Genomic DNA, 25,744 nt, shown 5'->3' on the forward strand with positions numbered 1-25,744 from the left:
GAAAAGGGACATTGCTCCACAGCCGTCTGATTCTCCTTCTGGAGGCAGCCAGATGCGTCACATTCCTGAGTATCCTTGCAAGGCGCTCTGTGTTTTTACAAATACATCTTTGCAGGTAAAAATGGAAGAGAGAGCCCCTCTCCCACAAAATGGCAGCATAGTATAAACACTGCTTGGGTCTTTTTTTTTGTGGGGTGGGGCGAGGGTGTTGGTTTTTAGGGCCTCGTCTGTAGCATATGGAAGTTTCCAGGCTAGGCGTCAAACTGGAGCTGCAGCTGCCAGCCTACACCACAGTCACAGCCATGTGGGGTATTTTTTTTTTTTAAGTTAAAAATATTTACTGGACATACTCATACGTATAGAGTTGTCTGACTCCTTTTACGCTGGTTGTATGATATTCTACTATATAAGCTGGTTTTATTTAATCAGTCTCCTGTTGAGATAGCATCTGACTTGTTTTCAGTCTCTTACTTTAGAAACAGTGCTGAAGTAAATACCCATGACTGTATCCTTTGACATTTATGAGTATATCCAGAGAATAAATATCTTTATTTATTTATTTATTTATTTTTTTTGTCTTTTGTCCGTTTAGGGCTATACCCACAGCATATGGAGGTTCCCAGGCTAGGGGTCTAATCAAAGCTGTAGCCGCTGGCCTATACCACAGCCACAGCAACACAGGATTCGAGCTGCGTCTTCGACCTACACCACAGCTCACAGCAACGCTGGATCCTTAACCCACTGAGTGAGGCCAGGGATCGAACCTGCAACCCCATGGTTCCCAGTCGGACCCATTAACCACTGAGCCATGATAGGAACTCCTGAGAATAAATATCTTGAAAGGGAATTGCCAAATTTCTCTCCAGAGAGGAAGTGCAAATTGGCACTTCTTTCAGAAAAGTGTGAAAGTGCTAGATGTTCTTTAGAGCACAGTGCTGCCTTGGAGGTGGATATACTATAAAGGCAGCAATAGGGATTTTAGGGAAGGCATTAAAAAAGTAAGGGCCTTTTAAACTGCTCCTCTAAGGTGCTTCTCTTTCCAGAGTTATTTTTGCTCAACCCTCGGTTTTTATGTTTCAGATTAATAAGGATGTGAGGAAGACATACACATTTAATGGACTGCTGTTATATAGCAGGCATTGGGTTAAGTTCCTTGCAAATATCATCATTTAATTCTCATAGCACTCCTATTAGGTATGTGTTTGGCATTAACTATCCACGGTTCACAGATGAAAAAAAAAGAAAATGAGGCTTAGAGAGGCTCAGTAACTCCCCCAAGGTCACATGGTGGATAAGTGACAGAGCCAGCTTTCTGACTTTGTCAGAGTACTCATGTTCTTTTTGATATTTCTCCTTCTCTCGTAGAAAATTAGAAATCTCTATCTCTGGCATTGCAGAAAATCTAGGGATGCAGTGAGTGAGGTATAGGAGACTGGTATCACTTATGGTTGAGCTATGGATGTGTGCCATTGCTTGTACCTCAGAAGCCCTTTAAATAGATTTGTGGGGTGTACAGAGGAAGTTTGCTGATGGATTATATGGATTGTTCTTAACATCCAAAAGGGCCGTGTTCCCCAAATTCTTCTACCCTGAAGGAGAATCCACATCCTGGGGCGGCAATGCTCTCAATGCTGGTTCGGCTTCCAGATTGGACCATGAAGCCCGTGTAACCTACTGTGTGCTGAAATAGTACTGGTGGCCATAACGTCTTGGTACTCTAAGACCACAGCAGAATGCACAGGTGAGGATGTATGGACAGATAAGGGGGTTAGAGCCACAGCAAGGTGCAAAACAGGAGGGCAGTGACTCCCACATCTGTGACCTGGGATGGGGTTCAAGGGCATGGCTGCAGCAAGACTGGGGGCTGGCACCAAAGATACAAGGCAATAGAAAGCTTGCTTAGGTGGAACTGTTAAAAGCATGACTACTAAGAAGGATGGGGCCATTTATTATTTTTGAAAGTCAAATGTGTGTAAGTTGGCAACTGTCTTTACTTTTTGTTTCAATGGCTTTATTAGACTAATTACCTCTGATACAAATGGACTTCAATCAAAGAGCTTGGATATAATTTGTTGTAATTTCTCAGCTCAAGAAATAAGGTGATTTTTCTTCCCATAAAATCCAGGGTAAATTTTCTCACAGGTGGCAGAGATTATTATATGGTACTTATTCATTTTTCTGATCTTTAATCAAAAGTGGTGTAATTTTCAGAGTTCCCCCTGTGGTGCGGTAGATTAATGATCTGACTTGTCTCTGTGGCAGTGCCGGTTCAGTCCCCAGCACTGTGTAGTGGATTAAGGATCTGGCATTGCTGCAGCTGTGGTGTAGGTTGCAGCTGTGGCTCAGATTCGATCCTTGACCCAGGAACTTCCATATGCCATGGATGAGGTCAAAAAAGAAAAAAAATGTGGTATAATTTCCACTTGAGGGAAATTAGATGATGGTCTTTTGAGCTAATGTTGTGAATTAGCCACTAGATTACTTTGTTCTTTAAGACTGAAAGGAGCCACTGTCCTTATGTCTTCTTACCCTTAGCCCTCTCTTCTGAAGGTTCGGTGGGGTAGTGGTGGATGAAGTAAAGCTTGTGTCTCATTTCTGAGTGTTAATACTTTTTTTTTTTTTTTTTTGTCTTTTTAGGGCTACACCTGCAGCATATGGAAGTTCCAGGCTAGGGTCGAATCAGAGCTATAGTTGCTAGCCTACACCATACCCACAACAATGTGGGATCCGAGCTGCATCTGCAACCTACACCACAGCTCATGGCAGCGCTGGATCCTTAACCCACTGAGTGAGGCCAGGGATCACACCTGCATCCTCAAGGATACTAGTTGGCTTCATTAACTGCTGAGCCATCACGGGAACTCCCAAGTGCTAATACTCTGAAGCTACCAATAGGCAAAGAATAATTTCCTCAGATGGAAGAAGCAGCCAAGCTTACAGGTCTCTAGTTGGCTAGAGGTGGGTGGGAGTATATTTACCTTAACCTTGCCATGGATGTCAGCTCTTACACATTGGTCCTTCTGCAGCAGACACTGGTGTGTTTCCATATTATTACCACTTCCTGAAAGTTTATAACCATAAATTATTGGTAACGACTTTGATCTACTAATTTAATAGCCATTGGTAGGTAGTCACCTGCTAACTATTATTAGGTATTAGATACTATTTACTATTATTACCATTAGTACTTTCTATATGATTGAGTATAGCTTCAGTTTGAGTTTCATCTAATAGAATATATATATATTTTTACAAATATCACAGTGAAGCACAAATGAAACAATCATATATAACAGCTAAGAAAAATAACTCAGCAAAAAGATGCATGCTTTTGTCACATTTCTGCCTTCTATGGATTTGATCTGAGATTCCAGTTTTTCAGGTTGAAAGTAATAGGATGTGGTAAATGAAATTTATTCTTCCCAGAACCTGTCAAGCATTTTATTTTTTTTGGGGGGGGGGGTTGTAGTCATGCTGTAACACCAATTGTTATTTCCTAGTGATAGTTTAGGTTTTTAATTAACTATAGGGTTTGTTTTGCTTTGTTTTTAATTGAGATATAGCTGAGATGTAATTGGCATATAGTAAAATGCACAGTTTGAAAGTGTACAATTTGGTAAGTTTTGATATACGTATATACCCGTAAAACTATCACCACAGTCAAGATGATGAACAATCCATCTTCCTCAGAAATTTCTTCTTATTCACTCCCATTCCTTCCTGTCCCCCACCCCAGGCAACCACTGACCTGCTTTCTATTACTGCAGATTTTTTTTTGCATTTTCTAGAATTTTATATAATGGAATTATACAATGAAATACACAAATGCACTTTTTTTTGGCCTGGCTTTGCTTACTCAGCAGCAATTTTTTTTTTGATTCATCTGTGTCATGTATGTTTCCATGGTTCATTCCTTTATATTGCTTAGTGTTTCACTCTATGGATATACCACAGTTTATCATCTCCTCACCTTTTAATGGACATTTGGGTTGCTCCTGGCTTTTGGCTACTTCAGATGAAGCTGCCATGAATATTTATGTATATATCTTTGATTGGATTTATGATTTCTCTTGGGTAAAAATCTAAGTGTGACTAGCTGGATCACATAGAAGGTATATGTTTTATCATCTTTCTAAGAAATGCCACCAGTGGTGAATGAGAGTTCCAGTTCCTCTATATTCTCACTAATGCTTGTTGCGTTCAGCCTTTTTGTTTAGACATTCTAATAGATGTGAAGTGGTATCTCATTCTGGTTTTGGTTGCATTTCCTTAAAGATTAATGATGTTGAGCATGTTTTCATGTGCTAATTTACCATTGGTACAGTTTGGATAAACATCTGTTCAGACATCTGCCTCCCCCTTTTTTTTATTGGTTAGTTCCTTCTTATTGAGTTTTGACAGTTCTTTACATGTTCTGGATACAAGCCCTTTTATTGGATGTATGCTTTGCCATTCTTTCCTCTCAATCTGCATCTTACCTTGTCTTTTCATTCAGTGTCTTTGGAAGAACATATGTTGTTAACCTCAATGATGGGCTTACTATTTAGAAAGAAACTTATTCTATTCACAGTGTCAAAAGTACTTTAAAACTTATAACCACACTTCCACTTTCAGCTAAGGTAGAGTAAAAGAGACTGTGTTTACTCTTGCATCTGGAAAAAAATGAAAGAACAAAATATATGATGATTTTTTTGAGGCCCTGAGCATCAGGTGACAGAGGACAATGATCCTGAGATATGGGAATGAAATGAAGTGAGTCCCATGTTTGCCCCAGCCTAGTGCCTTGAGAGTGCCCAGGCTGTAGTACAGAGAAGGGAGCTGAGACATACCTCCTAATTCAGGGGCCCAGGGTGACTGGTGTTTGCAGGACAGAGAACTGGAGAGGAAAGAGAACTCCAGAGGGTTCTCTGGAAAACCCAGCAGGGTGCTGATCAGCACATGTGTGTGAACAAACTATCTGAGACTGGGGAAAAGAAGGGGGGGGTGCTTAGATCTGATTTCCTCCTACCCCATCCCCAGAGCACTAAATAACTTATAGTACCTCCACTTCCCTAGTCCCCTTCCCCCACTCTAACCCATTCCAACTATAATTCAGAAGAGGGCGGTTTTTTTTTTTTTTTTAAGCTACACTTAACAGGTTTCCCTAAGTCTTGTAATTCTTCAAATTTAGAAAACATTTCAAGATGTTGGCATTGGAGTCTCCCCAAATGGATCTTGACTTTGACATGACTTTCTCTTTAGTTCGTAAAAGATGCAAGAACCAGGTAAAACAGAAAAGCAGAGTGGCTTCTGGAGCAGAGCGCTTCCAGTTTCTGTGCCAGGCCTGGCATATGGAGGAGACAGTGATGGGCTGGGAAGTTTGAACACTTGCCCCAGCTGGCCATTTGTGTCCCCTTGGGAAGAAGAGGGGGTAGTCTGTGGCCCTCATGGCCTGAGTGTGCGCCCCACTAGTGTCAGATTTGGGACCACATCCCTGAGAGAGCTTGAGAAGCCGCTTTGTAAATGCCGTCAATTTCTGGACTCATCAAATGATCAGTCACTTATTCACCATCATCTCATACCTGCTATGGGCCCAGCACTGCTTTCATTGCTTGGATCCCACAGTGAACAAGAGGAATCCCCATACTTGTGATGCTTACATTCTAGTAGAGGAGACACGCCATAAATCAATACATGTTAGGTGGACAGAAATACCATAAGAAATATAAAAGAGGGGACAGAAAGTGGGTGACTAGGAGGTGGGGGTGCTGTTTATACAGGGGGGTCAGGGAAGTTCTTCTTGAGGTTTTGATATCTGAGACTGAACAAAGCAGGGATGGGGAAGCTCAGTGATTAGAATGAGGTCCTGAGGTAGGAGTTTGCCCTGCAAGGAGGCCAGTGAAGCCAGGGTAGGAGAAGGGAGATGACATAGGACCCTGTAGATGTGTGAGTGACAGAGGAGGCGGTGGAGGGTCTGAGCCAAGGAGTAATGTGACCTGATGTGCATTGAGGGAGCCCCTCTGCTTCAGTGGGGAATGGACTGTGGGGGCAGGAGGTGGCAAGGACCAAGGAGCTGATGACATGGTAGGATGCCAGTGGGTCTGAAGCTGGAACAGGATGCAGCGATGTATTCAGTGTGTGGTGTGAGAGAAAAGGGGAGGGAAAAATGACTCCATTTTTGTTTGGTTGGTTTTTTTTTTTTTTTGTCCAAAGTGACTGAAGAACAGAGTGGACGTTCACAGACACAGGGAAACCTGGAAATGGAGTAACTTGGTGGGGGGTGGAGCCAGTGGGAGTCAAGAGTTTGATTTTGGGCACGTCAGTATCCAAGTGACAGTGTTTGATAGGTAGTGGGATCTCGGTGTGATATCCAGGCAAGAGCTCAGGACTGGGGGTGAACTGAGGCCACAGCCAAGCAAGCAGACCGAGCTGCCCCCAGAGGTGGCTCTTTCCCCTGATGAAGCCAGTCCTGTTTGGGGGTCCCATACATTCTAATGGGTGTAAACACTTTCATGTTTATGTTTTTTTCTTTGTGCTGAGGCTTCATTTGGAAGCCAGCTGTGTACCTCCTTGCAGGAAAAGGTGTATCTGAAAGATAAGAAAAATAAAGACTTACATAATTCAAAAAGAATTCTTTCTTACCAAAGAATTTTAAGGTTATAGATTTTAATTTGGTCAGTTTCTATGCCATTAACTATTAGGAAAAGAACTACTCCTATTTAAGACTGAAAATGTGATCACTGGTTAAAAAATGCATGTGCATATTTCTCAAATAACCTAGAGTGGAAAAAAATGCTTTCTTGTTCACAGTTGCAATCTGGGTTTTTGTTTTGTTTGCTTTTTAGGGCTGCATCTGTGGTATATAGAGATTCTCAGGCTAGGGATCAAATTGGAGCTGTAGCTGCTGGCCTACGCCACAGCTTATGGCAACACCAGATTCCCAACCCAGCCCACTGAGCAAGGCCAAGGATTGAACCTGAATCCTCATGGATACCAGTCGGACTTGTTTCCATTGCGCCACCACGGGCACTCCGCTTTTTGTTTGTTTAAACTGGCCTCAGGTCCAGGCTGGATCTTCTGGGAATGAAAACTTGGATGGGGGCAGGGGGGTAGATAAAGAAAAACTCCTGCTGGAAGAGGATCCGGGCTGGAACAGGTTCCCCTGTAGTGTCTGTGGGTCTGACTCTTAAGTTTGTGGGGTTTTTCAGGGCCCTGTAGGGGCTTCTCAGAGAAGCTCCCCCCTCACCCAGAGTAATTCATTCCTCCTCCCCACTACCTTCCTCCAAGGGAAATGAATTTGCAGGAATTGTCATCATCTTGCTTGTTTGGAGACGTGAAGCAAAGGATCACTCCTAAGGACTTCAGGTCGTTCCCTAAGTCCTTCAAAATCAGGTCAGTTTTGACAAGCCTGCCTGGTCAGCATTTCAGCTTTCAGTTCAGGTCCTAAAAGTTCCTCCCATTTTCAGCTGAAAGGAGAACGCAGGTTGGAGGGAGGCAGTTTTAGTCTGAAGGCTTTTGGGAAACTGTCTGCATTCACTCCTCTGAGCCTGGAATGGTTTCCAGTAAGAAGTAGGTGACAGGCTATCCAAATAAAGAGTAAGCTTTTGAAAACACTCCAGTCCAGCGGCATGGGGGCTTTTTTATGATCCTGACTTGCATGTTGAGAGCGGGAAGGCCAGAGCTGGGTTTGGGCTCTGTTCCTCCGCCCTCCCTCCTCGCCTGAGTGCACTTTGATCTATGAAGCATGTCTCATCCTCAGCCAAGTCGGCTAGAACTTTATCCAGAGCAGGAAAAGGAGAAATATTTTTCCTTTCTTGGGTGGATTTGTATTTATATAAACCCTTAGCAATGGTGATGGAGCCAAGTGGCCGGCACAGCGTCTGAGGCGAGCTGGAATGAATGAATGGCGGGAAGAGGCAGGGCTATGTTTCCCTGTGTCCCCAGTCAGCTCTGACTTGGGTCAGACCTAGTAAAGGTCAGTAAGGAAAGAGGGTGGTCTAAGACCTCAGAGGCATTTTGCTGAGGGATGTGCTCGTACACAGGGCCATTGATGCAACAGGTCGAGCGGAGCCAGCAGCTGATAGGTTAACCCCAGATCATAACTCCAGTGAGGTATCTGTATGTGTGTGAACGATTGGGTCACTTTATTTCTTTGCATGTCATCACTAAGAGTATAAGCTTGTAGACGACCTCTGAAGCTCAACCTTCTCGTAGTGTTACTAATTTACCTCCATGAATCTGTCTATACCTTTTTGGACCAGCCCTTGCCACTTCTCAAGGCTATTTACTTTTTTATTTCTATTTCTTTTTTTTTAATTGAGGTGAACTGATTTAACATTAGGTAAGTTTCATGTTTCCAATATTGTATTTCTTCTATGTATGCTCTACAGTGCTCACCACCCAAACTTTAGTTTCCATCCATCACCATCAATTTGTTCCCCTTTGCCCTCCCTCCATCCCTTTCTCTCTGGGAACCACTATTCTGTTGTCTGAATCTGTGTGTTTGTCTTTGTTTAGTTCAGCTTGTTCACTTATTTTATTTTTTTACATTCCACATGTGAGTGACATCAGATGGTATCTGTCTTTCTCCGTCTTATTTCAGGGCAGCGAATTTTTACAGTAGGCTTACCATCCATATGAAAGCTTTCTTGCCCTAAAGCCCCCTTATTTAAGCTTCAAGTAGTGCCTTGTGGTTCTTTGTTTCTAGGATACAATGTGACTCCTCTTTGGCCATTCTAGAGAAATTTTGTACAGAATCTAAAGACAGGATCTCTTATTCTTGTAATATGGCGATTTGTCTACTATCTGCGCGAGTCTGAGGAAGTGCTGATACCAAGTGTACTGAACGTTAATATAAAACAATCTTTTATTTTACACCATTGTAGGCACCTCAGATTCTGGCAACGTCCCTGGAGTAATTCTCCTACTTATTAAATTAATAAGTGCCACAGGAGCCAGGTTCACCTGCTGTCCCAGAATGTTTGTCCTGGCCCCTAGGAATATTTATTTTGTGTCTGTTGGGGCCTCACACTTCAAAGAGGAATCTTCCCACAGTTTCTCCCTGGCATATCATCCCAGTGCTGCGATGGACACTCAGAGAAGGAAGCTCCTCAGGGACCCTGGGACTCTTTCTGCAGGTGGAGGAAGTCTAGGCAAAAGAGCAGCCTGGAGAAGGAGGTGATGGGGGGGCCTTTTGTTCCACTGCAGGTGATGGAATGGGGGCCTGGGGGGTGGGGAGGGAATTTCAAAGAGCCAAGCATGAGGAAACGGTGGGGAAGAAAGGTACAGAGGGTTGCATATGTACAAATAAAAACACACAAAAAGAAAAAGACATTAGGAAAAGGAAATGTAAGCTTGTAATGTGAAGGAAGGAGATTTGCAAAAAAATTTGTCAGCAAAATTTTTACCCCTTGAACTTTTGCCAGATGTTTACCCTGAAGTCCTAGCTCTTTTGATCCGGAAGAGACCTGCATGCTGATCCATCCAAGAGGAGACCCCTGGACCAAATGCCACTCTTTTTGGTGTAGCATACTCAAGATATTTAGTCACCTCCTTCTGTCCCTCAAACAAAAAGCTTTTTGTAATTAAAAGCAAACATTACTCTGAGGAGAGTCATCCTCTGTCAGGAACTGGGTTAAACAGTGAAAAGCTAGGCCTGTCTGCACCAGATGGAACACCTGCCATAAAAAGAAAAATTCAAAGTATCCGGTCACTTGTGCCTGGCGTCAGGGACAGGCTTGGCTTCCATTGCATTACTCATCAGGAGCATCTGAGGGCTTTACAGGTTAGCTTCATTTTATGAGTCAGAGAAGAAACTAAGAATGTGGCCCTCGTTTTTCCTTCTGCCTCTGTCACCACTGTCACCACCTTGGAGGATGTTGGGAAGAAGTCGAAGTGCTGAAATTTCATTTGCTCAGGGCAGCCTAATTAATGAGAGGCCATGAAGACTCGCTGAAAGTAGGTAGTGAGCTGTATCCTTAGCTCAACGTCATCTCCAAGAACCCCAGCTGACCTGCTTCTGGGGTTCTACAGACCTCGGCTTGTACATTGTACTTTTTTAATGGTAAGACTTGACCAATTGTCCACAAGCCTTCAAGGATAGAAGGTCATTTCCAAGTGATTTTTAAAAAAAAAAAACAAAGTCACGGCATTTAGAGTCAAAACTGGACTTGAGAACTCAACACATCTTGGAGCCAGAAATGCCTTTACACTGTCAAATTGCCTAGAACTCAGTGGCTTCCTATATTTTGAAGACTGGCAGGGCTATATATGGTGAAAATGAAAACACAGTTCTGAAAGAGATTCACAGTATAGGGGACCATTGCAGTTTAGGGGACCACTCTCGTGGTCCCAGGACTCCCTACGAGTATATGATGTGGTCAAGGGCTGGAATGATATCTGTGGGCCCCTCAGCTGACTCCCCAGTGGCTCAGCAGTGTCTCCCAGGGCACCTCTCCAGTTTTGATGGTATCCTAGCTGGCTTCCTCACTGATTCAGCAGCATCCCATGGGATAGCTTTTCAGGGACTCTCAGTTGGTACCCCATCCGGCTTCAGTTCAATAGCATGCTCCCTGCCTTCCCCTCCCAGACAGCTTCCTGGGGAAATTTTCTCACCCAGAGGACAGTTCCCTGCCAGCTTCAGCCAGCTGACTGTGGACCAGTCTGGTCTGGGCAACGCAGCAGGCTTTTCCCCCATTCAGGGGCTGCACCATATTCTATCCATTCAACAAAGTCTAAATCTCAGCTTTGCTGTGGCCTCCTCACACCCAAGTTTTTCTTTCTTGGCTGTTTTTCTTCAGCTGTAGGGTATTCTGTAGAGTTCACCCTTCATTCGTCTTGGTAGTAAATTCTATATAATAGGTTAATAATTATTTATATTAAACCTTATTCTGTGGTTGTCCGACTAGACCCTCACTGATCAGTACAGCCAGCAAATCTTAGCCAGAATTGGAACTAAGGCTATCTGATTCCAGAACTAAACTACTTCGTATTATTTCTCTATGAGCAGAAATTTCATATACATTAACTTGATTAGTGTTTTAGATTGCATTTATATTTTGTTATTTCCCCCATGTTATTTTTTAAATTTTAATATTTTTAAATTTTTTCTTTTTATGGCTGCACCTGCAACATATGTAACTTCCCAGGCTAGCAGTTGAATTGGAGCTGTAGCTGAGGCCCACACCACAGCCAGAGCAACACTGGGTCCAAAAGTATCTGCGACCTATGCAACAGCTTGTGGCAAATGCTAGATCCTTAACCCACTGAACAAGGCCAGGGATCAAACTAACATCCTCACACAAGCATCATCAGGTTCTTAACCTGCTATTATTACTATGTTTCTTAATGGAAATGGCTACCAAATATTCTGATGATTAGCAGGAAAAGATGAACTAATTTCATTTATCTCCTGTTTATTTAAAAAAAATGTACCTACAAAACAGAAACAGACTCACAGAACAGATTTGTGTTTGTGCCAAGGGGGAGAGGGAGGGAGGGGGATGCACTGGGAATTTGGGGTTAGTAGATGCAAACTATTACATGGAGAATGGATTAACAATGAAGTCTTGCTGTATAACACAGGGAGCTATATCCAGTCTCCTGGGATAGACCATGATAGACAATAACATTAAAAAAGTAAAAAAATAAAATAAAATAAGACTTGGTGTTCTGTTCTTCTACAGGGGAAAAACAGCTGATGAGAGTTTGCTAGCCCTTTTTTTTTTTTTTTTTTTTTTTTAGGGCCCCACCCGCAGCACATGGAGGTTCCCAGGCTAGGGGTCTAGTCAGAGCCATGGCCACAGCAACACAGGATCTGAGCTTGCGTCTGTGACCTACACCACAGCTCACAGCAATGCTGGAGCCTTAACCCACTGATCGGGGCCAGGGATCGAACCCGAAACTTCATGGTTCCTAGTCGGATTCGTTTCCACTGCACCACGATAGGAACTCCTTGCTAGCCTTTTAATGCCAGAAATCTTGAGACAGTAATTAAGTCAGTCTAGTTTTTTATAACTTTAATGGGCACCAGGAGACTGTGTAGTGGCCTAATAAGCCTAAGTAGTTGCAGGAGTCTATTCATCGGGCTAAATTTCTGCTTCTTCAGGAAGACCGTAAAAACTGCATATGAACACAAAATCTCCAACAGAAGAGAAAGCATCAGCATTTAAAGCTGGCATCGCCCTTCAGTGTGAAGCAAACTTGGTCTTTTTTTTTTTTAATTGACTTGAGCATAAAAATAAACGGATAACCTCAGGATCACTTAATCTTGAATGATCCATTTCACTCCAAATTCATTTGTGTTCCTTGTCAGTTTGTTTCTAATGAGAACGTATATCAAATTTACTTCCTACATAGAAATATTGGTCTCATAATTTTTTTTTTTGTCTTTTTTTTTTTTTTTTTTTAGGGCTGCACCCATGGCATATGGAAGTTCCCAGGCTAGGGGTCGAATCGGAGCTATAGCCTCCAGCCTACACCACAGCCACAGCAATGCCAGGTCCGAGCTGCATCTGCGACCTACACCACAGCTCATGACAACGCCAGATCCTTAAACCCACTGAGAGAGGCCAGGGATTGAACCTGCAACCTCATGGTTTCTAGTCTGATTTGTTTCTGCTGTGCCATGACAGGAACTTCCAGTCTCATAATTTTTAATGACTACAGAGAATTCTGTCTTCTGAATGTATCATAGTTTTCCATCATTTCCTCTTTCTTGAATATTTGAGAGGGTTACCAAGCTTTCACTGTTTTATAAATAGGGTTGCTATGAGCAATCACTGTATAATTTTTGTCAGAAAGAAAGGCTCACTTCCTTGAAGCAAGTTCCTAAAAATGGAAATATACCAAGTCACTTGTATATTCCTCCTTACTCTATTTGCAGTGTATTTTATATAAATACAACTTTTTTTTAACCGTTCCTACCAATTTTGGGGATTTTTTTTTTTTCTACACAGTAGCATATGAAGTCCCCAGGCCAGGGATCAGGTCTTAGCCGCATTCGCAGCCTACACTGCAGCTGTGGCAATGCTGGATATTAACCTACTGTACTGGGCTAGGGATAAAACCTGTGTCCGGGGCTCTGGAGACACCACAGATCTCGCTGTGCCACAGTGGAAACTCCTGGAATTGTCTTTTATGTGCTTTTGCTAGAGATGATAGATGTGTAATATATCTAAATTTTTTTTCATTTGAAGTTTTCAAATTTCTGGCGAGGCGTTTTGCATGGTGTTGTGATAATTTATAGTCTAATCCTTGTGTATTGTTTTACTATAGAGAATCTGGGTACTTATATATTCGAGTGAATTCTTCATATCTGGGAGAGTTGGCTTTGAAAAAATCTTATCACTATAAAATTGTGTCAAGAACGTATTTCGATTCCACAACAACATTTACTTTTCTTATGTATCTAATTTAATCACCACGGTAGTGTTATATGCTGTTAAGAGTGAAGTCATAGTCCAGGGTTCAAATTCTAGCACTGCCTCCTCCTTTTTGTGACTACTGGCAAACACTTAACCCCCGAGCCTCAATTTCCTCTTCTATATAGTGGGGATAATCATTGTTTCCCACTTCATCAGGTTGGCATAAGGACTAAGAGAGAGAGAGAATTAGTGCATAAGTGCTTGATAATTATTAGCTGCTCCAGTGATCATCAGTTTTCTTCTGGGGTTAATTTGATCTTTAATTTGATGTACATGATAGCACATCACTGTCCTCCATTCTGATAATGAGTGTTTCTGGTTCTTTTTTTTTTTTTTTTTTTTTTTTGTCTTTTTGTGTTTCTAGGGCGACATCTGCAGCATATGGAGGTTCCCAGACTAGTGGTCCAATTGGAGCTGTAGCTGCTAGCCTACATCACAGCCACAGCAACATGAGATCTGAGCCGCATCTGTGACCTAGACCACAGCTCATAGCAATGCCAGATTCTTAACCCACTAAGCAAGGCCAGGGATCGAACCCGTGTTCTCATGGATGCTAGTCGGGTTCACTAACTACTGAGCCACGACAGGAACTCTGTTTCTGGGTCTTTGAGTCAGCGCTCCTCACACTTCCAGGTCTTTTCCAATCCTTCAAGTCAGTGTTAGTTTGTCCTCCTCTTTCATTCTCTATCATCTGATAATGACTTCCTTGGGGGCACCAACCACATAGGACCATAGTTCTCTTTTTGTGTACTTGACTTTCTCCAGTGCTGAGACCCTCACACCAGAGGCCTTGCCTTAGCTTCCTGTATCCCCGTGCCTCCTGCAGTTCCTCAGACAGTAAGATCTCCCCATTAGATGCTCAATGAATAGCTGTACTTTAATTTGAAAATCAAATTTGTGTTAAGGAAATTTGAGACAATTAGTTTCTATTTTAGTAGCTAGCACATGTTATGGACCATTCTTCATATTGATAGGATAAGGGTCTTTTTTGAAAGGAAAAAGCTGTTTTTCTTATTTTCATCTAGCAGCTGGCAGCTGGGCACATTTTCTTCAATCCTCAGAATCCTAACCCCATGAGGTAGCTTATTGGAGTACGGGGATGTTGTGGAGCTTGTGAAATGTTCTATTTCTTGCTCAGTCTTCCACAGCATCAAGTGAATTTTTCATATGTATGAAATTCCTCGATGCTTCCAACTGTCATGCTGCTTCAGTGGCTGGCAATGCAGCCAAGAGTAGGACCCAAACAAAACCAGTGACCTGGTGCTGTGTGACACTGGGAATCTGGGGTGAGGGGCACTAAAGCTCTTGGTTTAATAGAAATTGATAACCAGTGCTTAGTAGTCAACTGAAAATTATTTCATATTCTCTGTCAAACTAGACTTTTTCTCAACAAAACCTGCAGTATATCCAGCAAAGAAGCCAGATGTGCAGGACCCGGTGTGTGGGAGGGAGGGGGGTTGGGTTGGGGGGGGGGCTTGACATCTACATTTGTTTGTTATCCCTGGCACTCAGGCTGCTGCAGGCAGAAGGAGCAGAGGTCTGAGTGAAACTTCAACCAGGAGATAGTTCTCAGAGGAAACCAGAAATTCCCAGTCTGGGCTTGAGCCTTGGGAGTAGTCTTAGGATGGAAAGTAGAAATTGAAAATAGCAGATGAGGAAAAAGGGGAGAACGGTGCAGGTCTGGTTGTTGAGAACATCATCCTGGGGTAGTTCTAGCCCCATGGTATGTGGTGGATTGGTTGGCTTAAAGCTCTCTTTGGGTCTCTGAGCAAATCTGTTTAAACTCAGAGAGCTTCGGACTTGTAAAGCAGTATTTGGACTGGATGACTTCCAGGCTTGTCTGCTGTAACAGAAAGGGCAGGGTGCTACCGAGTAAGCGGACAGTAGGGAGGAAACTAAGAAACGGAAGGCATCGCTGCTCTTAGGAATTTGATGATCTGGTTGGAGAGACTGTATCCAGGGCAGGCAGCACATGCAGATTTCCTTTGGGTCTTGCAGTGATCCAGTAAGTGAATGATCTGTTTTGCGAGCCCCCATCACTCATGAGATAGCAGTGTGTTGGTCCTTTCAAATCTGCACACATACCTGCACCGGAAGTCCTCTTGCCCACATGAAGCTGGGCTGTTTACCTCAATACCACACCTGTAGCTGGCTGTGTTTCCAGGTCATTAATGCAGGGCTTTTGTTGCAAGGCTGCTGCGCCTCCCATCTGCCCCAACCCTAATTAGGGATCTTGGCTCAGTTTGCCGAGATATCGAGACAATGATCTCTGGAGCCTGTCTGTGGAAAGGAAGGTGAGGAGAATAGTGGCAGATGCTTTGTCTGGAATGATGGCCTTCCTACCATCACCATTAGAATGTTCTCCATGGTGACAGAGATGAGAATTAAGGCGGCGCCTGTAAGAGCAGGGCCAGGTTGGCTCTGGTTGCACATTTGTTCTCCGGCTCCACCATCTGCAGACCCCTCGCTTCCTCCCCGCCTGCCCTGCTCTCCCCCTGCAGTGCAGGATTTCTCTCTAATATGGTCCCATTTTTTGAAGGCAGATCTCACTAATGCATTTTTCTCTCTCCACTTGCAGGGGAGTTGCTGAGTCAGCCCAGACCAGAAGGAGTGGCAGAGATCATCTGCCCCAAGAATGGCAGTGAGCGAGTGAATGTTGCCTTGGTTTACCCACCCACACCGACTGTGATCAGCCCCTGTTCCAAGTGAGTTCTAAGCTCCTAGCCCCTGTCTCTCACTCCAGAGCCTGCAGTAGTTTGTAAGAACCAAAAGCTAAGTTAAGGTACCTTTCCACAAACCTTGATAAGCTCCCCCAAGATAGACCTAATTATCTTAGCAACAGCAAAATCATGGCTTATACAACAAACTGAATTCTCCTTTTTTTGTTATCTTTTTTTTTCTGATAAAAGAGCATTTTTAAACAGCTTTCTTGAGCTATTTTTCACATATTATGCAGTTGTTTAAAGTATATTTGCACATATATAAAACCAAAAAGAGCTTTTTTTTTTTTTTGATGGAGAGTCTAAATTCTGTCACTGTAGAATTAAGGAGGCTCTTGCTTCAGGAAAAAGTGAGGGCTCATTAAATAAGAAAAGCTGGCAGGAAATGTGTAGTGGATCCTTTTTTCCTCTGGGTCTCTGATTCTCTATCAATCCTTGATAATCAGAGGCTGTGTAGTTTGCTCCCACCTTCTCCAAAATGGGCTTAAAGACACAGAATGTATACATGTGAACTAACTTTTGGATAGAGTGTTAACTTAGTGTTAAATTCAGATGAAAAATTGAGGTAAAACTCATCTGTTTGGTTTTTTTTCCCTGTAGTGTTAAGAACTAAAGAGGCCACTTTTAGACTGAGACGAAATACCTTTTTATTGCAAATCTTGAAAAGTAGCAGCCCCTGGTCTTCTTGGAGCTCTTTTTACCTGGATGACATCCACGACATATTTGTGCAAGAAACTTCTGGTTTTCTTCCTAGTTGACCACACAGAATGATTTTTTTTTCTTTTGTTTTGTTTTTTAAATGTCTAAGCTTTTTATAGGGAGGTTTTTTAAAGTAATGTGCACATAGAAGTTCACATTTGAGAATAGTGACCTGTCCTGGCATCTTGGGAAACTTGCTATCAGGCTGCATTCCTGAGAGGTGTGTGTGATAGGAACTCCTGTCTCTATTCCTCCACGTGTCAGCTTTCCTGCCCTTGGTGTGCTCTCTGCAGGGTCGGGGGACTACAGGGGCTTTTTCATTCATTAGCTGCTGCCCCTCCTCTCCAAGCTGGGTCATTAGACAGAACATCCCTAATCCATCTTTGCTGGGAAACATCACTAAACACCCAAGGGAGACTCTTATCTAATGCTCTTCTATTGAGAATGCTTTTTAAGGTTACGTGCACTTAGTATAATTCATCACTAATATGACCCTTGTGACACTGTGAGACCTTGAAGTGCTTCTTAGGATTACATAGTAACTTCACATGAACCAGAACATCCCCCTGTCCTGAACAACAGAAATGTTCCCGTTCTTTGAATGGTGGTACATGGGTCTCTTTCTTTCAGACACGCACAGACTAAGGATAAAGGGACTGTTACAGAAACAGCAGGGTCTGTCAGTGATTTTTCTTTCTTTTCTTTTCTTTTTTTTTTTTTTTTTTTTTGGCTGAGCCCACAGCACGCAGAAGTTCCCAGGCCAGGGATCAAACCTGCACCACAGCTGTAACCAGAGCCACAACCAGAGCTGGATCTTTAACTCACTGTGCTACCAGGGAATTTCTTAGAAACAGCAGGATCTGGAATGGAGGGAAACAGTTGTTCAGTAGGCTCTGCATGGGTACAGATGTTCCTCAGCCAGGAGAGATGGTAACCTCTTGTTTTGCCACAGCTGCATGGCATTTAAGAAGTGAGATAGAGGTAGGAGTTAAAATACCCATTTGCACAAGAAAGCACAGTGATGCTGAGCCAGTGTTATCAGTGTTTGCTTATGGGCTTTTTGTTGTGCTGCCACAGAGGGACATTTCTACCAACCTGCAGAAATGCTCTCACTTCCTCTCTCTCCCAGTTTATCATACCTAAAATGAACAAGTAGTGTAAGGTCTTGCATAATCAGAGCCTCATGGCCTGGGACATCTAGATGCTGGAGGGCATCCCTTTAGGGGTTGAACTACTTTTGACCTAGCTGTGAGTAGTTTCACTTTGAAATGGATTTTTAAACAATGGTCTCCTACAATGGATGGCAGGTTTAAAGGGCAAGTCTCAATTCTAAATGAAGGAGTATTGTTGAGAATAAAATGAAAACATAATCCAGGCCCTGCACAGCCCAGTGGAAGCTCTAATGTACAAGTAGATGGCGGTGTATGGGAAGTGGGAGACTTGCAGGCTGATGAGGAAAGCTGTCCCAGGAGGTGGTCATTAGGTCAACACAGCTTGGGCCTGAGCCTGAGAGTTCCTGAGAGTTAGTTTTGGAGTTTCGGTAGGCAGTAGAAATTTGGAGACTAGAGCTATTGCCCTGGCTTTGCAACTCCTGCTTCAGTTAACTTAGGCAGATCACTGGAGAGTGATATTTTACTCCTCTCTCATCCCCTAAAGTGCAGGTCAATGGTCAGGATCAGGCTTTCTTGATCAGGCATGTGTATTAGAATTTCCAGGGCCAGGCTCTAGCCATTAAGAAAACGAGTCATGCGGATAACTGTCACATGTGGGTGCCTGTTCTGCTGAGATCCCCTCTGTGGCTTCCAGGGTGACCTTGCTGGCCAGTGAGCCTCATTTTCATATCATTATTCTTAATTATTAATTATCTTAAATAATTATACCAGGATGATAGGCGTCAACCAGGTAAACCAATATTATCACCCTACTTTTAGGTCATTGACCTAGATCTTACAGGTGTTTCTAAAAAGGCATTCCAAGCTCTTCTTTGACCCGTTGAGAGGTCAACTGAGACATGTCATTAGCGTCTGCCTTTGACCACATGTAAAATAATGGTGCTACTACTATGCATTTTTTAAGTAAAAACCATTATGACTCTTACTTGATTGGATCTTCCTTGTGAATTCCAAGCTTTTCTATTTCTCATTTAAAAAAAAATTTCAAGGTGTTTTTATTCCCCTAGAGAGAGCGAGAGAGTAAAGGTAAACAGTGATTTAAAAACAAAACAAAGCCGTGACTTCCTCTCATAATTCACCTTGGATGGTGAAGTCCCTCAGCATTCCATTGGGAAGAGGTTACGTGAATTGAATGAAATCCTTGTCCTTTAGCATCTCACCCTCCAGAGAGAAACTTAGCAGCTGAGTGACTTCTCAGCCCCTTTTCTGATTATCAGATAGAAATATGAGTCATTTCCATACCTTGGCTATCCTGAGCTGATTTTCAAGGATATTTGCTTTTGAGATGAGATGAAAATTCATCTGGTAGCAGATTTGTTGGGTTGCTCTGAAAGATTATGACTTCCTTAAGGATATAGATTCGCCTCGTACATTTTTTTAAAAAAACCTTGCTCATTCAATGATGATTCTTCCTATATTCACATAGCTGTGCTACTGTCACCACAGTCTCATTTCAGAACATTTTCATCATTCTAAAGAGAAATTTCATGCCCATCTAAGGTTACCTATGCTTAATATAACACCTAGTTCTGTGCTAACAGTAATTATTTTTAGTGCCACTTTCAGGGATGGTTTTAAAACTGACAGCACTAACGGCCTGAAACTAGCCAGAACATAGACGGGGACTTGAACCCACAGTTTTAAATTAGAATCACTCACCTGATGTCTAGACTCACTGAGGTTCAGGTTCTTCATTCCTCCACACAGAAGGAGTTCAGCTAGAGACACAGTGATAGGCAAGAAATAGATTTATTAAGATAGGAAGCTTGTGAGAGATAAAAGCTGGCAGGCAAGGAGGCTCTGCCCCCAGGATCCTGTGGGCTACAGTTTTATTATCCAAGGGAAGTGGGGGTCGGAAGCTCCTCCTTAGTATCCGTGTCCAGTAAGATGTGTATTCAAATCAGCAGAAGGGTGGTCCTCAACTCCTACCCTTGGTCTGAATCTGAATGTAGGCCTCATCCCATTCCCCACTCAAAGTCTCCTGCCTTCACTAGTCAAGCAAGCCTGCCTCATTCTGATGGCCTTCTTCAGCAGTTACTTTTTTTATTTTTTGGATTTTTGGCTTTTAGAGCCACACCCATGGCATGTGGAGTTCCCAGGCTAAGGGTCAAACTGGAGCTACAGCTACTGGTCTACACCAGAGCCACAGCAACTTGAGATCCAAGCTGAGTCTGGGACCAGCTCACGGCAACGCCGGATCCTTAACCCACTGAGCAAGGCCAGGGATCGAACCCGCGTCCTCATGGATGCTAGTCGGGTTCGTTAACTGCTGAGCCATGACAGGAACTCCCTGAGCAGTTATTAACTTACAGTGATCTCCCAGCATCCCCTAGATTTCCCTATCTATGATCCTTTATTGGGACTTCTACAACTACCCATGCCTACTCCATCCCTATCAGTTTTGCTGGTGTTGGTATTAAACAATTTGTGAGTTTTAAAGAAATTCATATGCACACTTGTTATCCCTGGTCCAATTCAGTCTAAAGGCAGCAAATTAATTTATACCCTCCCAACTGCCAGCCCCCTGTTTATTGGACAATAGAAGGGAAATGGCATTTCTTGGAGGGAAGTTCAGCCTCCTTTAGAACTTTCTCTTAAAAAAAGTATAAGTAGTAATTTTTTCCAAGCATGGATTTTATTTTTTAGAGCAGTTTTAGGTTTACGTGAAAATGAAGAAGGTACAGAGAGTTCCCACTTACCCCCTGCCCTTGCCACACACACAGCCTCCCCCACCATCAACATTGGTTACACACGATGAACCTACATGGACACATCTTATCACCCAAAGTTTATGCTTTACATTGGGGTTCACTCTTAGTGGTGTGTGTTTCATGGGTTTAGACAAATGTAGAATGACATGTATCCTTCATTACAGTGTCACACACAATACTTTCATTGCTTTAAAAATCCTGTGTCCCCCCCTTTGTCCCTCCCTCCCCTCTTAACCCCTGGCAACACTGATTTCTTTTTTTTAAGCTTTACTGAGGTATAATTAACAAAACTGTAAGATATTTAAAGTGTATATTGTGTTGTTGATACCTGTATATATCATGAAGACTCCCACCACTAGTTAATTAACACATCCTTCTCACATATTTATCCTTCAGAATTTGAGTGGCAGTCTAATTGTCCCTTGGACATTAGGGGTCAGAAGGGGCAAGCAAACCTATACTTTCAGTGGGAAAAAGAGAAAGTAGGATCATTTTTTAACATTTACTTTTAAAATTTTTATGTATGAATTCTCATCTCCATCCTGTTGCTCTGCAGGTCGAGATGCTTAATATTCCCATTCAGAAAGAAGTGTGAACTCCTTTACCATTTGCCTTTTTTTTTTATATACCTGATAGAATATATCTCTTTCTCATTTCCAAAGAGATTTGTCTTATTTACCAATTAAAGTGTAGAGTCTTAGAAACTGCCACTTAACTCAATTTATCTATTGATTTTCATTTCAAGACAGAATCCAAAGTTTAGCATATGAAAATGTTTTTTTTTTTACCTTAAGACATACTGGAGTGCAACCCATATTCTTCCATGTGGTTTCTTAATGGACTGGTCCTTGAACATACAGGAAATGGAAATATATCATTTTTATTTCCTGACGGTTGCCATCTCTCTTGTGGTGCTACATGTCTGTGGCACGGTGGGACTGAAAAAGGAAGTTAATTTTGATTTTGGCAGGTCATGTGTTACAGGATTTTAAAAAATGGTCTGGTTTGAAGATTGTTGGGCAAAGCTTTCTTCCTTTCCAGAAAGGGCAGCTAATAATAAAAGGCAAGGCTAACACTGCATTTCAGAACTACTTTTTAAACTTGGATTATTGCACATATACTGTGTTTCAATTCAAGTAAGATTCCTGCTAAGAATTCTCCAATGTATAGTGATTACTTTGCATAGGACTTTCGGCAGTCACATTGTGATGACATGAGAATATTTAAGATCAATTCATATAAGCCTTTTGCAAAAAGTAGTATAAAGATTCTGTGGCCTTTATCTCACCGAATAAATCAGGTGAATTATGTTTAACTCCACTCAGATTAGTATGGAATTGATTTAAAAAAATTTTTTTTAAGGATTGAATTTAGCTTTATCGCAGTGGAGAATTTTGCACTGATCTCAGAATTTTGAACCATGAAGAGTGGGGATGGGATGGGATTTCAGAAGGAAAGCAGGCTTAAATGTGGAGGTTGCCTGTGGGGTGTATCACATTGATTTGCATTGATATGTTTTCTTCTTTGTAAGAATAAGACAGCTCATTGCCCTGCTACTTTTACAGGCTGGGGCTAATAGTGTTTCTTTGATGATTTAGTCTCCCGTCAGCCACATTGATACTGGAATTTGTTCCCTCTCTGCTTAGGTATCTGCATACTTTCTTGGACAATTAAGTGGAAAAGATAGTGCTTCTTTCCCTTATGCCATCATTTTTACTGTCCCCAATCTGTGACTTTAGGAGCACCAATTTTTAAGGGTAAGTCTCTGGGAAGCAGAGAGCGTTTCTTAAACTAGGTGAGGACTTCCTAAAGGCCTTGGTGAGTTTAGGGAAAAAAGGGGGTTGGGACGGGTTTGGGATGAAGAGATTCCAAAGAGCAGGACATTTTAAGATTAGAAATCTTTTACTTGTCCAGAATCAAGATTTATTTAGGAATTAAGAATAAGAAAACTGCTCAATTCTTTGGCTCAATTTACTATAATGTATATATCGGTAACCTTAGATTCTTTTTGGAAAAAAAAAAGTCATTAAAAAATGTACTCTAATGTTATTTAAGAATATAACATCAGGATAAGCCCAGGTTGATTAATACAACAAACAGCTTTTTAAAAGCAGTGTTTATATTTCTTTTCTTTAAGGCATTTTGATAGGCTCTGGAGTTATGCTTCCTGAGTTTGAATCCTCCGATTTGCTAGTGCTGTAACAGGTGCAGATTTAAGGAAGCACTATCTCATGGGGTTGTTCTGTGCATTTAGAGACCATTGCAGGGGAAGCCTTCAGCATTAGTCCTTACACAGAATAAGTGGTACTTGATAAATCCGGTTGCTGTTATTTTTACTAGAAACATAAGCAGCATACACTGGGGATGGCGTACAAAGGTAGTAATAAAAAATTTCAAAATGCAAATATACATGCTAGAGTCTAATCCACTCACTGACTTACCTAGGATTGCGTAGCTCATTGGTTGAGGTGTCTACACAAGGCAGGTAAACGCGTGTATAGGAGAGAATGTTGCTTCACCTTCACATCCACCACCACAAAGCAGTCAAGGTGAAGTACATGATGATCTATTTATGAGGCCACCTGCAGTCTCTGAGTAAACATCAGTCTCTAACCCGTCTTTCTGGAACAAAGAGGACATGAGTGGGATCATTCATATTGAGGTTGAAAATGCCCAGTGCCTGGACAGACTTTGTATAGTGTGGGAGTGGAAAGTCAGAGATTCACTAAGGCCGACAGATCAGGAAATGACTGCTGTGGGGAAAAAAAAAGTGTATTACAGTTCCTTAGAGGAAGGGGCACACCATGCCATGGGGGGGGGGGGCTGCCCAGGGAAACACCTGTGTGGCCAGGGGCCAGCGGGAGAGGAAAGTGTGAGTAGGAACCTGCATTGTGGTTTTTACGGGAGGTACGGGCAAGGCAGGGGAGAAGGCATAGGATGGGCCAGTTTGGATAGTTTCCATGGACTCGGGGGCATAAAGACAGTCCCACGTTGTCTGGAGCATGGCCCTGGCATGATTAGGGTAGATGGACTGCAGCCTGGAGTGTGAGAGCTTGATAAAGGGGGTGGTTGGGGGCGTGGGCTCTGGATTCACTGGTTTGCAGTTGAGAAGCACAGTCACACTTAGGTTGTTGACTCTCTCTGGGGACTAGCTGGCTGATGCTGGGAGGGGCATTCCGCCAGGGTGGGCGAGGCCCTGGAGGTCAGAATTTCAGAATACAGAAAAGACTTGCTTAATGGTATAGCTTCCTTTTCAGCCTAAGCTCCACATACCTTGAATGCTTTTGCCGCATCCTAGGAAGAGCAGGTTCCATAGCCTGAGAGGAGGCTGGGCTGAGCCTCCCCATACCGACTTTTCCTTCAGCTCCAGGCCTCTGTCTTCATCATCCTAGCTGGCAGCTCCCTTGGATGTTCTGTAGGCGCCACAGGTGTGCGTTCTGTCTTCCTCCCCCAGGGCTCTCCACAGTCTGTGCCTCTTGTCTCTGGGGGTGACATAGCCTGGCACCATCTCCCAGGCTGGGAGTCTGTCCATTCAACACCTCCTTTTCTTCCCTCCCATAAGCAGCCTTCCACTAAGAACTGGTACCCCATCTTAGTAGTGTGTCTCGAATGAGGGAATTCAACTACCGAACTTTCTCTTCAGCCTGTGCTTTCGTCTAGGTCCTCCTGTCTCCGCCCTAAGACTGAGTCTCAACTGGCATCTTCCTCCCTAGTCTTTTTGGCTTTCTATCCAATGCCATCTTTCAACATCAGACCCCATCACTTCTCTTCCTACTTTAAAAGCCCTGAATGACTTCCTGCTGATTAGGGGCTCAAGTTCAAAATCCTAGGCACGACACACAAGGCTTCCCCATTGGACCCCACCACCCTTCTGATGTGTGACACCACCTTACTGTGGGAGGGTTAGCCAGGCTTAAGTTCTGGCTGGCTCTCAGTTCACCACTAGCTGCTTCATGTGTCATTTTTGAGAAGCCATCCTCAGCCCTTCTAACTGTAATCAGCCATTCTTTCCTTCACATCTCCTTTTTATACATCTCCTTATGAAGAGATGGTAGTGATCACTACACCTTATGGTAATAATCTCATAGTACCTGGGCTGTTTTTCTGCCTGTGACTTTTTCATCACATCTTTTTTTTTTTTTTTTTTTTTTTTTTTTTGCCTTTTCTAGGGCCAATTCCTGCGGCATATGGAGGTTCCTAGGCTAGGGGTCTAATCGGAGCTGAAGCCACTGGCCTACGCCAGAGCCACAGCAACGTGGGATCCGAGCCGCATCTGTGACCCACACCACAGCTCACAGCAACGCTGGATCCTTAACTCACTGAGCAAGGCCAGGGATCGAACCTGCAACCTCATGGTTCCTAGTCGGATTCATTAACCACTGAGCCATGACAGGAACTCCTTCATCACATCTTATTCCTCATTCATTCAGCAGATCTTTGTTGAGTGTCCTCTACTAGGCATTATGCCAAGCATTGTGGGTACAGAAATAACTGAGACCCTCAAGAATCCAGTAGAAATGGGAATCAAAGGCACAACCAGACAAACTTGTGTCTGATTCCAATTGAAACATGACACCTCCAGCAACAAGTGTATCGAAGTCCTGTAGGCACAGAGACGAAAGCACTCTGCCAGAAGAATCGGGAAAAGTTCCAGGAAATAGCATTTGAGGTGGATCTTGATGAGGGCAAGTTTGAAATGGAGGCATAGTCAGAGGCGGGGAGGCTTGTGATCAATGCTTTTGTCCCTTACGTGCCTAAACAGGAAAAAACGACATCCATGTGCAGAATGCTCAAACCAGTTTTCCTTTTTTCCCTTTGAACACTGGGGTATTCCCTCTAGGTGTCCTTGATTACATATCCTTGTGTTTCTCAGTCTTACGAGTGGCTCAGGGGAGCAGACAGCCAGACACAACTGTCTGCCTTTCCCCAGGTTTGCTAGAGTCAGTAAGAAAAGCATATGCATAGCACCTCTCCCACTCAGAGCCAGAACTCGCTCCACCAGCATTAACCACTTGGCTGGCATGTGTGTTTTCACGCTG

At 43.0% G+C, this 25,744-nt stretch overlaps 1 protein-coding gene and 1 long non-coding RNA gene across 15 annotated transcripts in view; one reads left to right on the forward strand and one right to left on the reverse strand.

Annotated features, from left to right (window-relative positions):
- The window catches only part of MFHAS1 (multifunctional ROCO family signaling regulator 1), a 95,832-nt gene that overhangs the window by 65,895 nt on the left and 4,193 nt on the right, over nucleotides 1-25,744 (forward strand). For 2 of the 6 annotated variants that reach the window (XM_085000195.1, XM_085000198.1), the window contains 2 exons: nucleotides 15,982-16,108; nucleotides 22,352-22,462. In XM_085000195.1, the coding sequence (XP_084856321.1) occupies nucleotides 15,982-16,108; nucleotides 22,352-22,379 (155 nt within the window). In that variant the 3' untranslated portion in view covers nucleotides 22,380-22,462. Of the gene's footprint in view, nucleotides 1-1,563; nucleotides 1,742-15,981; nucleotides 16,109-22,351; nucleotides 22,463-25,744 lie in introns of all 6 variants that reach the window. The other 4 variants (XM_021075967.2, XM_085000199.1, XM_085000196.1 and 1 more) reach the window with 3 other exon arrangements.
- LOC102160389 (uncharacterized) overlaps nucleotides 2,610-25,744 on the reverse strand; it is a 96,589-nt gene continuing 73,454 nt past the window's right edge. Inside the window, exons 2-7 of one of the 9 annotated variants that reach the window (XR_014829974.1) lie at nucleotides 23,979-25,459; nucleotides 23,147-23,327; nucleotides 21,494-21,643; nucleotides 19,654-19,712; nucleotides 18,921-18,997; nucleotides 2,610-3,061 (exon numbers count right to left, since the gene is read on the reverse strand). This is a non-coding gene — a long non-coding RNA (uncharacterized LOC102160389). Of the gene's footprint in view, nucleotides 3,062-6,154; nucleotides 6,568-13,715; nucleotides 15,684-16,932; nucleotides 19,467-19,653; nucleotides 19,713-21,493; nucleotides 21,644-23,146; nucleotides 23,328-23,978; nucleotides 25,460-25,744 lie in introns of those variants that run through there. The other 8 variants (XR_014829975.1, XR_014829973.1, XR_014829978.1 and 5 more) reach the window with 8 other exon arrangements.

Source organism: Sus scrofa, chromosome 15 (assembly GCF_054392235.1).
Source record: "Sus scrofa isolate SSC_HxYL_T2T_F1_AM1 chromosome 15, Sscrofa_HxYL_maternal_Yorkshire_Landrace_v2.0, whole genome shotgun sequence".
NCBI classification, from domain to species: Eukaryota; Metazoa; Chordata; class Mammalia; order Artiodactyla; family Suidae; genus Sus; species Sus scrofa.